This window comes from Protobothrops mucrosquamatus, unplaced genomic scaffold, assembly GCF_001527695.2.
Source record: "Protobothrops mucrosquamatus isolate PMUCROS unplaced genomic scaffold, P.Mucros_1.0 scaffold138, whole genome shotgun sequence".
Classification (NCBI taxonomy): Eukaryota; Metazoa; Chordata; class Lepidosauria; order Squamata; family Viperidae; genus Protobothrops; species Protobothrops mucrosquamatus.
In genome coordinates, this window is record NW_015386504.1 from 47,966 (window position 1) to 64,633 (window position 16,668).

A 16,668-nucleotide genomic window follows, 5' to 3' on the forward strand; every position below is an offset into this window, starting at 1 on the left:
CCATAAGTATTTGTTTATTAACTGAAGTTATTTAAAAATTGGAAAGTATGGGAAAAAAGTAGCAATAAAATGTATCAAAAAGGAGAGAAGAAATCAATACTGGATATTGTTAAAATTAAACACCTAAGAATCCTTTGCAGATAAAATTTTCTGCTGAACAAATAGGAAAAAAAAATGAAATCGGAAAGCTTCCCCATTGATCAAATTCTAAAGTCAAGCACCAGAAAGTGAAACAAAGCTGAATTTCTTGTTTATCACTGATATTTTCTCTTTCTTTTTTACTCCCATCTCATCCCAATGGGATTGATCTCTCCACTGGCGCCAACAGTAGAGGCACACTGCAGACCCACCCTGTCAGTCAGGCGAAGAGCCTTTTCTGCTGTGGCTCTCGCACTCTGGAACATCCGATCCCTTGAGGTGATCTGCCCCCATCCTCTTCACCTTCTGAACGGGCTTTAAAACTTTTGGCTCTGCCGATTGGCCTGGGGACCAGATGGGAGAATGCCACTGTAGAAGTGGTTAATTGATTGATTAAATAATAGATTCCACTTCTTACCCATCGTATACTACTCCCTACTTTGGCCAATTCTTTGTTAATTTTAGGATTATATTTATTTATTGTTTTAATGTTATATAATGTTGTTTTACCATGTGGTAAGCCACCCAGAGTCACATGACAGTGAGATTGGTGGCCTACACATTTAATAAATAAATGATTTATTGGGGGGGGGAGAGAGGATATTAGAATAAGGTCTTAGAGGGAGTACCTGATAAGATTCATATATTCACAGAGGAAGGCTTTTGAATGTAAAATTATTGAGGCAGCAGTCCACATTTTTAAAATCACCTCTTGGTACAGATGTTGCGTATTGGAAGCTAGACAGCTAAGGAATCTTCTCTTCTACAGGAAACTTGCTGGTTTAACTGTTACCTGGTTGAGGCCGTCAACAGCAACAGTTGTAAACATAATAACAGCTTTTAAATCCTGCATTGGCTGAAATGGTCCAAGCATTTCATATCCCAACAGGCTTCAACCCAAAATTAAAAGCAAAGACAAGGAAGATCTCGCTGCAAGGCTGCCCCCATGATTTCTGCCCACCTCTTCAGTTTCAAAAGTACAGGAAGACAAATGCTTATGCCATGATAACTTCCACAGAGAATTTTAGAGGTAAAGAATGATTGTGAATTACAAAATATAAAAACAACGGGTGAAGCAAAAGAAACAACACAGTTAAATGAGTCAGATACGACTTCTGTTCCAAAACAATTTATCTGGAATTAAAAGCCAGGGAAATTGTTTTGGAATAGAAGACCTATTGATCCATTTAAGTGTATTGTTTCTTTTGCTTTATCCACAGTTTTTGAACAATAAAACATTCCATGTACATCACACTGACTTTTTGAAAGGGTTCTATACTTAAGGGTATACTGCTAGAGTAGGAAATATAATGAACATACACAAAAAATCCAGATGGAGGAATTAACACAAAGGGAAGCTCTTTTTCTCTGCAGCTTTAGAAGGCATTCCAGAATCTTCTTGCTAACACTATTTCTAGTCCTCCAGATGAAGACCTGCTGCCAAAAGCCTCAGGGATTGAGGAAGAGGACTGTTCAGCTCTGAAAAGGAGTGGATTCAAGTCTCTGCCCCAAAGAGAAGGAAGTGACAGAAATCCTATTGAGGGCAATCTAAGCAGCACTCCGTCAAACACATATTTTAACAGGTGTACAGTAATCATTATTGGATGATAAAACATGCTTTTACATAGGACACTAATGGGTGAATGAAAAAAATGAAAAGGAGAAAAGCAACTATGGACCTTTAACTTTTTAAAAATAGGTATTAAAACAGAGAGACCTCCAGGAATGGCACATCAATCTTGCATACAGTCATTTTCATACATCATTACAATTAAATGAAGTCAATTGCAATTTACAGTTGTAACTATCAGTCTTTCCATAATTATTCTCAATGAATCAAAGTTACTTTAAAATCTATAAAGGCAACTTTGATCAAAAGCCTAATCAACGCACTGAACAAATGTTGGCCAACTAAACCCGAGTCATCATCACAGCTTGAATTAGTCAATCAACAAATTATAAATGCCTGGTATATACTTTGCTAATAATATTTAAAGAAGCTATTGAATGAAAATGGAACAGATAATTCCTTTTGCCTTTCTTATTATGGAACATTATTCCATAGGCTCGGAAGAAATGGACAATGTGTATGAACAGGAAGAAAAATCTCCTTCTATTGATCCAGGCCATTCATGCTTTGAAAACACTACAAGGAGGAATACTGGAAGTGAACAACTGACTATGGAAATACTTTGGATTCTTTAATCATAGTATGAATTTCCATGAAGACAGATACCTGACAAGAAATGGAATATAGCTCATGAGAAGGATATACCGGGAAGATACTTTGTAAGTCTAATCCAAAGGTCTTTAAACTGAATCCTATGCCAGGCAAAGGAGGCATTTTATATATAAACATTTGGGCATGAAGGTGCCCAAATACAGGAAAAGGGAAACAATTATATTATTGGGGAGGTATGCTACACACAAAAGTTTTTTTCAAACTGTATTCCTTGATATCCTAGGACAGTGATGGCGAACCTTTTAGAGACTGAGTGCCCAAAAACTGCCCCGCCCACCCCACCCTGCCCCCGCTCTGCCCCAGCCCCGCCTGCCCACAGGGCCACCCCCACCTCCACGGCCCACCACACATCGTCCAGGTGGCCCAGCAGCGCCATGGCAGCCACGCCCTCCACCCGTACCCCACAACATCATCTGCGCACGACAGGGCACGAGGGTGGAGTCTTGTCCCTGCTGCCCAGCTGCCATATCCTTGGCTGCACTGCTACACGCGGGCCGCACCCGGGGCGACTCTGCTTCGGGGGGCTGCTGGTGAGGACAGGACCGTGGGAGGAGGCGGGGCTGGGGTGACGATGCACGTGCCCACAGAGAGGGCTTTGAGTGCTGCCTCTGGCATGCGTGCCATAGGTTTGCCACCACTGTCCTAGGATGACCCCAGGAGAACTTGATGGGGTCCTACAGGAAACTAAGGAAAAAAATGCCTCTTGATCAGGCATTCCAGGAAACAAAAACATTCACATCAGGGAAAAAAAAAAAAGAAAACTCATATTATAGACTACCAATCTGTCCAATCTGGACATGGCATTTGGGACATGATAGTAATGGATTGCTCATTGGAAAATAGGTTGCACTAGAAGATCTCAAATGTATGTTCCAATCCTTATGTTTTATGATTATATAAACTTTGCTTTCCAGAATCTGCTATCATGTTTAAAAAACACATGTTCTCAAATAAGACTACAATTCAAAGCAACTCACATATAATAGCTTAGTTTGAATGTAGCAATAAACTGTACTCTATTTTTACATGATGAGTCTGCAGATTTTGCATGCATCCTTATTCTTTCATGCATCTTTTCAATTAGCCAGTGTTTAGTCAGCTAAACCTTAATATCAACTAACCTTAACATTAAATATAGTTTAATTAAAATCAGTTTGTTGATTTAGAATAAACCATAATTTGAATTAATTATAGTTTGAGGTTGGACATAATTCTAAGATACAATTATTTAAAAATGAAAACTAAGCCTTCTGGTAGACTTTTCTTGGCTTGGAAGGGAGAATTACAAGAGGCTTAGAGTCATATATGTAAAGATAAGAAGTTATTTAGTGATACATTTTAATAAATGAGTTTATTTTTATACACTTATCATTTCTTTCAAATTCTTTTTAAATTCATTGCAATGAAGCTGAACTCTCTAAATTGGAAATTAAGACATAGCATGCAGAATGCAGACGAAAGCTTCATTTCTTTTTCAGGGGTGGATGGGGGAGGATATTCCCAAACAGTTTTTTAAACCTAAAAAAAGAAAGTTTGGATTCATTAGTGATACCTGATGGAATGACAGGCAATGCTTCAAATGTCTATGGAGATTCTCGGTCATCCAGGCTATGGCTGTCCCCAAAGTGCTTTTTTCAAAAGGTAACTGGACTTTCATTTTTCAGAAAAAACATGTGAAAAAACTATAAATAAAACACTGACCTGATTAATGGAATTAGCTGCACACGATGACAGGCCTGTTCCAAGGGTGACCAATAGGAAGCAGCTTAAGTCAAACGGCACGGGTGCAAGCGCAAATCCAGCTGAACCCGTACCTAAAACCAGGACTGTAATATAAACAAACAATTCAGCACTAATAAACTAACAGAAGATAATTTATATTTTTGAATCCATTACACATCAGTTACATTATCAATAAGGTAGTAATGGACAATAATGGACAGCAGTTCTACATTTGTGGAACAGCAACAATCCTACCTTTTGCCTTAACAGAATGCAGGAAAAACAGGGCAAATTCTGATGAACTGGTTCCAGTATTTTCAAATAAGTAGCGTTGCTACAAAACAGTTACGACCTTTCCAGCATCCCCATGATCATGTGATCAAAATTCAGCTGCTTGGCAACTGGTTCATATTTGACCACTGCTGTGTCCCAAGATCATGTGATCACCTTTTGCAACCTACTGACAAGTGAAGTCAATGGGGAACTTAACAACTGGGTTACTGACTTATCAACTGCAGTGATTCACTTAACAACTGGGGCAAGAAAAAGTCATAAAATGGGGGCAAAACTCACTTAACAAATGTCTCAGTTAACAACAGAAATCTTGGGTTCAATTGTGGTCATAAGTCGAGGACTGCCTGTACTGACAGTTATTCATCCACATTTTATCTGTATTTATTCATCCACATTTAGAGGCCACTTGACTCTGTAGCAACTCTTGATGGCTTATGAACAAAAAGAACAACATAGAAATAGGTGGGAACACCTAAAATTACAAATGGCATATGTTGCTGACTTCCCTATTTGGTTTTTATCAAGTTTTGCTATATGTACCAGGTTTCCATTAATAAGGCATATATTTTCTTTTACAATGCGACTGGAAGTTTAATTAAAACTTATCAGGGAGGCTGCTTTAAACTTATGTATAATAGCAAGACACTAGCCCATTTACAAATAGGGAAATGAGGAGCAGTCTGTGTAACATTATTATTCTAATGCCCCTAAAGAATTCTAGCACACCAGAGCAAGTGTTCTAATTAAAGTCTTCATTGATTTCTCTAAGTTAATTTCATTGCAACTTATCAGGATCTCATTAAAGTAGCTGTAATACATTCTACTTTATCCAGTTGGGTGGCTATTGCTGTAAGCTGGCTCAGTACCTTATACCCATAAACAAAGTTCTTATGTCAAGTACATCATCTCAGTCTTTATAAAGCAAATAAACATGTCTTTACATTTCAGGCCGACTGAAAATATTCTCATGTTAAGCTTCCTATAGCTTCTTGAAGGGTATAGTTGTCACAGAACATGGTGAACTCACCCCAGATAAGGGTTTAGCACAGGGGTAGTCAACCTTGGCTCTTTTATGACTCGTGGACTTCAACTCCCAGAATTCCTGAGCCAGCCATGCTGGCTCAGGAATTCTGGGAGTTGAAGTCCACGAGTCATAAAAGAGCCAAGGTTGACTACCCCTGGGTTAGCATTTCGCATATTTATTAATTATAACTTCTGCATACCATAGACTCTATCAGGATTTCTGAAGATTTATGCATATCAAGAATAAAGCAATCATAATGTCCTACAAAGAGCATCATAACTTTTGGCATCCATTTCAGGAACAATTGCATAATACTCTCTGGAACAATTTCACTTGAACACCCTGTTAAAAATCAGCAGGGAGAGTTCAGTCTGAATTTCTAAAAGTAAGGAATTCCTTACGAATGGAAAGTATATTCAAGAGCCATTGTTTCCTCACTCTCCTTCCCTAAATCTCAAGTCTTAAGCTTCCTAATAGGGAAGAATATTCTGTTCAGAGTAGGAAATCTTCTAAGTACCTAGGAATTGAGCCACATAGGGCTCTAGAGGAGACAACCCACTCTCTGAATTGTACTTGCAAACTGAATGGCAATCAGTAAGGTACCTCAACATTGGTGCTACACAGAATATCCCAGAGGCTTTCACTCATCAGAAGATGGGCTTCTGCATTATGTACTAACCTCAGTTTCCAGACAGTCCCTAAAGGCAGCTCCATGTAGAATATAATTCAGTAGTTCTTGCTAGAGGTGATAAGGTCATGGGTGATTGTTGTCAGGACCTCATACTTCAAAGAGAACTATAACTGATATACCAGTTGAATTTGTACAAACACCCCTACCCAGGCCTTCCACTTTTGTATCTAGTAGTAACTATGGATCTAGAATGACTCTTCAGCCACAAATTTGTTCCTTAAAGAACACTGTTATCTGGCAGTGTTATCTTGTCCACAGTAATAACATCAGCCGAACAATAATCGGATCGAATTTTAAAAATAGTACCTCTATTTACAGTATAAGGGTTTAATTTCAGTTTGTTCCTTCCTGTACACAACATAAGGAATGGCCTTGAAGGACTTGTGGAAGTCACTACCAAGGCAATGGTCAGAACAGCAGAGCTGGGGCCTAGGGCAAGTAATTAGTTTTGGAAAATGCCTCAGACAAGCCCTTCCCTACTATATGAGGGAAGCAAGAAGCACATTCAGTCTTGCAAGATTATGTTACTATAGGTAGCTATTACAGTAATAGTCCTGAGTTATATGGCATTGGATTCTTAGTCTAGCCTACTTGTAGGACTGATACTTCTCTTCCAGTCCTCCAGAGCCTCCAGACATTGGGTCAAGACTTCCATGGGATCCCCACTATAGCCTAGGTAATGATGTATATCTGAATATTATCACCTCACCCTATCCAGCCGACTGACATCCCCCAAAGTTTTCATATGCCTAAAAAGTAGGGGTAAAAGGCATGGATCTTGCTTTTAAAGGAACTTTAAAGGAAATTCTGGGATCGCCTTCCAGCTTCCAACCTCCTGACTAAATCCACTCAGTTAGGCAGCAGTGGAACCAATGTAGTATACTACTGGGGATCCTTATTTAAAGGCTCTATTTGGGATTGACAACTCCACTGCTAAGCAAAGCTGTCACTAGTTTTTGAAATCACCTGACCACCACTGTGCTTTCCGGTTCAAAAGACGCAAGACTACCCAGTTTCTCACTTTCGGCTTTTGTTTGCCTCCTAACCACTCCCTCACCCTTTGGAATACTCAAGTCCTGCTTACTGTTTTGTACACATCAAAAGCAATGCAATCAATCACAACTTGAGGCTGGGTGCACTAGGCAACCAACATGCTTTCCTCTTGAACTCTCTTCCTCTCCAATTTCTCTGCTCTGTGAGGGTAGGAAGAGAGAGAGAAAAAAAGCAAGCAATCTCTCCTTTGCTTGAGCCTTATCGCCCACATAGCAGAGCAGAGAGATGGGAGACAAGGATTTTAAGCGAGTAAGTTGTTTGCTCTTTTAGACATCAAAAGAAAAAAAAATTGACCTATGACCAGTCCTTGCACTTACTGTGTAACCACTGCAGAATCCCCACAGTCATGCGATCAAAATTTGGAAGCCTGGCAACCAGCATATCTTTCCAGAGTTACATGATAGCAATTCACAACCCTTCCTAGCCAGCTTCTGACAAGCATAGTCAAGGAGGGAAGCCAGATTCACTTAATGATCATGTGATTCATTTAATGACCATAGCAAAAAAAGGTTGTACAATCAGGTATTTCTCATTTAATGATCAGCTCCCTTTGTGACAGAATTGGGGTTGTAAGTTGTTTGCTCTTGCGTACCTGAGAACAACACAATCAAGCCGGCAGCAGAAAAGGGTCAGAGAGAATTCCTATTTGAAATTGATTGGAAAGAAAAAAAGTTTTCAAAACAATCCTGTAAGAGGTTTGCACAGTTTACCCACAGCTTCCAGCCCTGGGCTTTCTTGCAGTCCCTTTCTTTCCAATCAATCTGCTCCCGGTGAAGGGAGAAAAAAAAAAAGGGGGGGGGGGGAATGCAGGTCAGGCACAGGACAATACATACTGACTGTAATGGTGATCACGTGACTTTTTTTTTTTTGCTATTCATAGAATATGATACTTATTTTTTTTCTTCCTCCAAATTCAAAGTAGTACAATTTAATGGCCTACTTAAGACATAGATATAATACTCTAACTTTGCTGTCCTGAAAACTCAAGCAAAAAAGTAATAATAAATGACTACAGTGGCTACATAAGTAAAATCAACACGATACTTATATGATAAGTATGTGCACAGTAAAGGAGAGCAGCAAGATATTTAGAAAATTAAATTAAAATAAAAGTTGACATTTTAATGCTATCTGCTATCAAGTCGCTCAGCTGGAAAAAAATATTTTAACACTATAGGTAGTCATTTAGCAACCATAGTTGTTGAGCAGAAAATCCTGTCTTGCAACAGGCTTACAACCTCACTTCCCTTTGTGTTATTTTTTTTACACCATCATAACTTTAAATGGATGCTAAACGAAGCAGTTAGTAAGCTACATATGTAACAGATTTGTCACTAATACACATATTATAATATTTGGAAAAATTTGAGGATTCAAATTATTTTTGGACCGTGAACATGAATGTTATTTTTTTTTTTTAAAAAAAGCGATGGGCTCTGTTATAGAACAGCTGCTGTAGGAACATAGCACTTATCACAAATTGAATACCAGTTTGTCAGGAGTGCAAATTGATATAAACAAATAACTTGTCAGAAACCTAAATGCAATACAGAAGTAGGATCCGATAACTGAAATAAATCAATGTATCCGCTCCAAAATAGCTACTCACAAAGATAAGCCAATTACTATTCTCAAATTATTTCTAAATAAAATTAATTTGTAATTCTTCATGCATTCAAGCGAACATATTTGAATACATGAAGATCTCTCTTACCCTTCCCCGTTATACTTTTTATTCTTCTCACTTCAAGGACTTAGCGGACAAGGAATGTGGACAACTTGTAGGCCCTGGAAGCATTTTTGACTGTTCCATCAAACATGGACAGCTATAGGCAAACATGGATAACTGCCAAAAATCAGCTATACTGTTTTTCAACATTTTAACACAACTCCCCCACAAAAACATATAGGTGATTCTCAGTTAACAACCACTCATTCAGCAAGCATTCAAACTTACAACACTGCTGAACAAGTGGTACTTACAGTTGGTTCCTAAAGTTCCAGGTGTTATAGAACCCCACATTCACAGGCACTTTGCCAAGTGGGCCTGTATTCTTGACCATCTCAGTGTCCCATGGTCACATGATCACAATTTACGACTTTCCCATAAGCAAAGTCAATGGGGAAGCCAGCAGGAAATCAGAAGTTACAGTCACATGACATTCTCATTTAATGACCAATGGTATTTCACTTAATCATGGCAATGGGTAGTGCTGGAACATTCACTGATAAGTGGTTTAGTCACATGATTTTGTGCTTCAGGACTGCATATCTTGGCAATGGAAATTTTGGCCCAATTACCAACATTAAATAAGGACTATCTATGCTTTTTTAAAATATACTTTAAAAAACAGTTTCTGCCCATCCTTACTGCCATTCTCCACCATTTAACTAAATAGCTCTCTGATGGTACAGAGGCACCAATGTTCCCTGGCAGAATGAGTATCATAGCAGAAGCATACAGCAAAAACAGCTGTTTTGATGCAGAGATATTCTAGCAAATACCTCAAAATCTTAAAAGCCATTGGAAAAATTGTGGATCTCCCTCCCTCTCTGCTGTGTGTGAAATATATTCAGAGCGCAGTTAAAAGAAAATCAATACAAACCTTATTCATCTATAGAAGTTTTTCCCCAAAATTCAATCTTAGTTTAAAAATAGAATTGTCCACGCTTTTAAATGAAAATGTTCTCTAATATAGAACAAATAACAAGTTTAAATCCAAAGAAATTTCAAGACAGCTTATGAAGAACTATATTTCAAATACTGATATTTTGTGAGGAACAACTGAAAGCACAAAAAAATGGAAATCTGTAACTGTGCCTCTTTATGTGAGAATATGAAAACCAACTTTCTAATGCTATATTTCCTTACATGAAGTGACTAATAATAGACAAGGAAATAAGGCTGCAATAATGCCAAGCTGAAATTTACTGAATTCAGAAAGTCTTCGTTTTTGTTAAATAGATGTAAGATTAGACCAGTGCTTTCCAAACCTTTTCCTTCATTACTCAAAACTGATACTTTGAAAGTCCTTTTTACCCAAGGTAGGTAAAACACTTTAAGTTAATTTAAATGTCCCTGTTGTGATTGGGTAATGGGTTTGTGTGTCACTGTTGGAAGATAAACCACTTCTACTAAATTTTGGGTAACTTATCAATATTTGGAAAGCACTGTATTAGGCTGCAGAACTTTTTTTAAAAAAAAAAAGATTGAAAAATCAAAATAGAAAAAAATACATGTAATGAAAACAGTTCCATAAAAGAAAAGAAAAAGACCTACCTGTAAGTTTAATTTTGGTCAAACGAGCCAAAATGTTAGGTAAAGTATCCAAATTTAATTTCATTTCTTTCCAATCTTTTTCTTCTTTCAATGCTGATTCTTCCACAGTTTTTGCAACAGTAGCAACTGCTGAGAACTTCGGTATTTCTTCATTCATCACTGGTTTCTCTGAGAAGGGAGGCCGAAGAGGTGAAATTGATTTCACCTCATGGACAATCATTGTGTCTTCATTTGAACGCTGTCCTTCCAGGCAAGGTGGTACAGTTGATTCTGGCTTCAGCTTTGCTTGCTGATAAAGTGTTTTCTTATGCTGCATTGCATACTGGAAAAGAAAAACACTTTTTTGTAAAACAGCCGTTTTAACATATTTGGGTTTCTTTAAATCATATGGTCGTTTTCACTTCCTATGTGGTTCTGAAAAAGTCCCACTGTATTGATTGAATTTATGTATGATAATTTCATGGAGGCTTTTTTCTCCCCAGTAACACATCCAGGGATACTTCTTTATCTTACAGCTATTTTATATTTTAAAACACTAATACAAGATTATTACTAAGATTATCTTAAATTCTATTTGAATGTTTCATACTCTGTGAGTCATTAAGCATTATCCGTTTGGCTTACAGAAATACACAAAAAAATAAAAGATGTGCCTGTTTTTCTAGCTACATTCTATCAACCACACTTGAATGCTACCTTAAATAAATTACAGTTCTTCCTTGCTATACAAATGCTATCCATGGATGATGTGACTAAATATATATCCCAAGAGCAGCAACTGTTTAATTCTATCTCAGTGTTACTTTTTTCTCCCTTTGGGATATATAACATACGTATCTTCATCTGCATTTGTAAATTCCAAGTGCCATCATATCCAAGTGGATATGAGAGTAAAGAAAATGTGCTGGCAGAGACAGTAAGAAAGAAGAGGACAACCAGCAGCAAAGTGGATGGTGATGGGCAAAATGTTGAAAGGCTTAAAAGACCAGATGGTTTATCTATGTTGTTGCTAAGAGCTAACAATGACATGATGACTCATAATCAATTAATCAATCCAGAAACTGTACAGTTGTAATCAATCCAGCTTTTGAGGTGGTATGCAATGTTATATAAGCTTACTTTTCGCCTGAAGAAGTTCAGCTGTTGAAATGTAACTCCCTTTACTTTGATGACTCTAAAGAAACAGGCAAACTTGCATGGCATCTGTTGCATGATGTTTTTTCTTGGATGTGCTGCAAAAATTTTCCTGCAAAAGAGAATTCCTCTTAAAAAAACATTTACAATAAACATTACAGCAAACTATAGGTGTATGCTCCAAACATAATACAGGGGACGTTCTGCCAAGCCATCCTATAAGAACAATTCAGCAAAACAAAATTCAAAACATTGCTGTTCTCAGTTGCCCAAATAAAGTCTGCAGGGATCCCAGTGCAAGAAAGGTAACACTGATTACCTTCTTCCAGGACGCTATTTTGAAGACAGTTTATGTCACCAGTCCACATGCTTCCCAGTATCCATTCATCCTTTTTTCTTCCTTCCCCTCTACCACTGACACAGGCCATTTACTTATTTAATAACATTGATATATTGTTTCTTTGTAGTGCTACTCCCAGCAGTTTACCTAAAATAAAATGCAAATAAAAACTATAAAACAATAAAATACAAATTAAAAAGCACATTAAATGAAAAATATGCACTAGAAACCTTTTACCCATAGTACCTAATCTCAGTGGCAACCATTATAGTCCAGATGCTCTCAAATAATAATGATTTCATAGTTTTATCAAATAGGAGCAAACTAGGAACCACGCTAATCTTGCACTGATCTTCCCAGTGTTTTCTCTTCCCACCTCCTTCTGCCTCGTCTCAGTTGTCAGGACCAGTGTTCCAATGTGTTATATCCCACCAGCCTACCTCCCCCTGATCTTTTCCCTTCTCTTAGCTGCCACTGTGTCCATCCTAGGGTGGCATGTTCTAGTGTCCTGCCTACTAGTATATTTCCTTTCCTTCTTTTCCTCAGTTGTCACTGCCAATATTTTTAGGGGTTTCTCCATTCCTAAACCACAACACTTGTGCAAGAATAGCTATGGTCTAAAACATATGGTCTGAATCAGTTTCAATCCATATTCAACCACACACTTTAATTCGGACATAAACCATTTCAAAAATAGTTGTTCTGTGCAGGACATTTTGCATTTCCTAAAACAAAATTATATAGATCTTCAAATTCAATAGCAAGAGGATACACAAGAGAAATAAGATTTTTTTAAAAAATGAAATTACATACAATTTACCAAATACAAAGGAAAATAATTTAGTATGTATTTTCAAACAATCAAGCTAAATTCTTTCACTAGGCCCATTGGCTTCAAAATTGTTTACAATTAGTCAAGCATCAATAAGATGGAACATTTGCTTAAAAGTACCTCATAATAAAAGTACCTCATAAAAGTACTGAACATTAACATCAGGATTGTTTTATTTTATTGTTGAACCAGCTGCAACATGTTTATTACAGAACTTTAAAATTACTTGCTATGATATAAAGCAATCATAAAACTTCAGCTTTTCAATAATCATAGTAAAAAGCCATGACAAATAAACAAAATGCTGAAACAATGTTTTAAGAATCCAAAGTATGTGTTCCTGCTCAAACTCATATCTATAGATCTGCTAAATACCCCTAAAAAGCAGTTTCAGTAATCTCAAACTAAAAAATGTAGCTCAGGGTTGAAATGGGTGTGTGTGTGTGAACTTGGTGCTCTCTGAGCTGGCTTGTTTTCTTGCAGATGTTTCATTACCCAAACTAGGTAACATCACCAGAAAATAAGCCAGCTCATAGAGTACCAAGGATACCCCTATATTTTATATATACATAAAATATGCTTCAGAGCTAGTTTGTTATAGTGGTTAAATAACCTGGGTAGAAAGCCAGAAATGGTGAGTTGTAATTGTATCTTATGCACAAAGCCAGCTGGCTGACTTTGAGCCAGTTACTCTGTCTCAGCCCCAGGAAGGAACCAATGGCAAGCCACTTTTGAAATCTTGCCAAGAAACCTGCCAGGACTTATCGATGCTAATGTGAGAAGTCAAAAACTGACTCAAAAGCATAAAATATGCTTCTACATATGTGTTAATTTTGACATAAGTATTAAAGCATACAAGTCTTTAATGGAATATGTCTCCAGGAAGCAGAGAGACACTCTTTTAGCCACACATTTTAAAATTAGAAACTATTTTACAGTGAAGGGGAAAACTTAAAACATTTACCTTATTAAAAGTTTTACTTTCACTAATTAGCTCTATGAGATTAAGGAGAAATATTTTGGTGTGTGGTGCAAGAAAATGATGAATTAGAAAAAAATGATGCTTGACAAGATTGAGGATTGCATAAATACGCAGAAACAAACAAATTGCCAAAAAAATCCTTGCAAGAGCTTTGATTTAATGTTAGGACTGATCAAAATCGCTATTATTTAAATAATAAAATAATAATAATAATAATAATAATAATAATAATAATAATAATAATAATAATAATAATAATAATAATAATGTGACCAATCTTCCTCCATTAGGGAGGACAGTCCTTCTTTTGTACTCATTTAAATAATAATAGGCATGTAAGCATAATTACAATATAAAATGTTATTGTTACAAATGTTTTTTATTATGCATTTATCATATTATAGTGTATTCTGTATTGTTGCAATGAATAAAATGTTTTATTTACGATATTTTTTTTCTTCAATTTATTTGTGTCGTCCTTCTCATTCTAAAAAAGTTGGTCACCTTAATAATAATAAAGTTGGAAAGGACCTTGGAGGTCATCTAGTCCAACCCCCTGCTCATGGACTATACCATTTCAGACAAATGGCTGTCCAGTCTCTTCTTAAAAACTTCCAGTGTTGGAGCATTCACCGCTTCTGGAGGCAGGTTGTTCCACTGGCTAATTGTTCTAACTGTCAGGAAGTTTCTCCTTAGTTCTGTGCTGTCACCGGGATTTAGAAGTCGATTCAGGATAAGTAACATGAAATAAATCGAAAATCATTCTTGTCTTTAATTATGGCTTAACGCCTCTTATTAGCTAAAGCTTAACAACCGCCCGCGGATGATCTCAGATTTAAACCTCTGAGCTTACGGAGTCTTGGAAAGCAATTAGACAAGCAGCGTTGAGCTCGACGGGCTGCCTAAAAACACGACCTTGACCTCCAATCACCCTTTGAAACATCTGGAGAAAAAGCAGAAATCTGACGAAGAGAAAAGGATGGGCGGAAGAAGCATCCCCCACCAACCATTCCAATCCACCGGCTTCTATGGTATAATAAATCCAGGGACGGGCTCTAAAGTGGAAGCAAGCAAGTAAGTCTGAGGCATCGACCTTTCCCATACAGTTGTTACCTTGAGCCGCCACCACCACCACCCTCCAACCGCCGCGAAGTAAACAAAACCTACGGTCGGGTGAGGTGTTTCAATCTCAGTGCCGGCCGTAACCGGAGGTAAAGCGGATAACGGAGGGACCGGCCCCGGCGCTCTGCCTGCCCTTCATTTCCTTCAACACGACTCTCTGGGCGCCGCCATCTTGGACAACAGAACGACCTTTCCCGGCTACGGATATCTTTTTGTTTCCGGTTCATTAGGTGGGACTTCCGGAGAGCGAGCAATTTTGGGTTGTAGCCGAAATGAGCTCGGGGAAGGGTTTATTGGCAGGGTTGGCGCCGCCTTCCCTCCCCTCCTCCCACGTGAGATTTTGCCACGCGGTGCTCTCTAAAGGCTGGCAGAGGGTTGCCCTGCTGCGGAAGTGGGTTGGTGCTTCTAGTGTTGCAACACGGAATCCCTTTTCATGCTTGCCGTCATTTTTTTTTTTAATGGATATCGAGTCGGCAAAGGTGGTTTCTTTTCCTGCAACAGAAGCCCGGTCAGAGATGGAAGCGACTGAGACTGCATGGCTGACCAAGGCTTTGACTTGATCGCTAAGCTCTTCCAAACTCTCGCACGTCATACTCGGTCCTTATCATTTCTCTTAAGAGCTGGTTTACTTAGGGGACTTGTGGCAAGAGGTCATGTCCGTTTTTTAGGCGATGCTTTTAATTTGGGGTTTTCCAAATTGAGTGTCCAAATGCTTTTTAGTTTGGGGGTGTTCAGATAGAGTGGGAAGGCTTCCTAAAAGTGGAGGGAAGGAAAAGTAAATGACATGTTCAACTGAAACTTGTTCAATTAACTTTTCCACAAAATCTTTGCTATAAGATCTTGCATGAAAAAATCATTTAGAAATAGCCCTAGAGTCTAGAGCATAGCTGGCTCAGGAATTCTGGGAGTTGAAGTCCACGAGTCATAAAAGAGCCAAGGTTGCCTACCCCTGGTCTAGACAGATTCTAAGCTTTGGGAGGATTGTTAACACTGAAAAGTAGAATATAAATACATTTCAAATGGAATGAGAAATATGTTTAGTCTAAGCTATTTTTCTTTGCTGGGGAAGGAAATGCATTTTTACACAATTCAGGACTTTAATTGTAGAGTTGATGCCCAAATAATAGGCTACATACTCATTAAGAAAATTAATTTAGTTGTAGGTCAAATGTTCCATTCACAATAAAAAAAAATACAGACTGTTAAGTTTTTCCATTTGCTTACAAAATTCTTGGCATAGACTGTGTTTAAACAAATCAATGCTGTTTTATGTATGTCTGCAGAAATAGCTACTCACACATTTTTATTGTACCATCTTTGGCTTCCTTCGTGTTCCTACTGTGGAATAAAAGAGGGGCAAAGAGAATTTTCCAAAATTCCTGTGTCTAGTACTTAATGCTTTTCCTTGGCAGACCTGGAATGACTAATAGCTTAATTTAATTCTGAGGTACATAGCCTTTGATTAGTTATATATATTTCAATTGCATATGCTGACTTTTATTTTACTCATTATACAAATTGCTTTTTTATTTGAATTGTTTAACATCATTTGCATTTTTGTGCCTAAGTTAGCATAAACATTCACAAGTGTTGAATGTTATTTGCTTTTATAGCAAATAGTCTTGGTTCAGCATACTTGAAGAAATCTTTCCTCCCATCCTAGTTTTCCACTGATTTGTTTAAAAAAATTCCTTTTCCTGGCCCCAAAAGAAGGTTTCTGTCCCTAACTAAATTATTGTTTATCTTATGCTATCTCTGAATAGTTTATATTCAGTTTGAAACAATACATAATGTAATACAACTTCCATCTCTGT

The 16,668-nt window shown here is 37.6% G+C and overlaps 1 protein-coding gene across 2 annotated transcripts; it reads right to left on the reverse strand.

The window, feature by feature from the left end:
* Positions 1–3,754: 3,754 nt before the first annotated feature.
* LOC107284967 (protoheme IX farnesyltransferase, mitochondrial-like) lies at positions 3,755–15,044 on the reverse strand. 2 transcript variants are annotated; one of them, XM_029283562.1, is made up of 5 exons: positions 11,898–11,976; positions 11,564–11,690; positions 10,445–10,766; positions 4,082–4,206; positions 3,755–3,898 (listed from the first exon to the last, which is right to left on the reverse strand). In XM_029283562.1, exons 2-5 carry the CDS (start codon positions 11,654–11,656, stop codon positions 3,893–3,895), a joined length of 546 nt encoding a protein of 181 aa, XP_029139395.1. In that variant the 5' UTR covers positions 11,657–11,690; positions 11,898–11,976; the 3' UTR covers positions 3,755–3,892. The 2 variants fall into 2 exon arrangements, with proteins under 2 accessions (XP_029139395.1, XP_029139394.1); XM_029283561.1 differs by lacking the exon at positions 11,898–11,976 and adding an exon at positions 14,900–15,044 and having other exon boundaries at positions 3,756–3,898.
* Positions 15,045–16,668: the final 1,624 nt, after the last annotated feature.

Coding starts and splice junctions, on each gene's coding strand:
- LOC107284967 (XM_029283562.1), bottom strand. CDS start 11,656: ATGCAACAGATGCCATGCAAGTTTGCCTGTTTCTTTAGAGTCATCAAA. Junction 10,767..11,563: donor TGAACTTCTTCAGGCGAAAA/GTAAGCTTATAT, acceptor TTTCTTTTCCAG/TATGCAATGCAGCATAAGAA. Junction 4,207..10,444: donor GACCAAAATTAAACTTACAG/GTAGGTCTTTTT, acceptor TTTATATTACAG/TCCTGGTTTTAGGTACGGGT.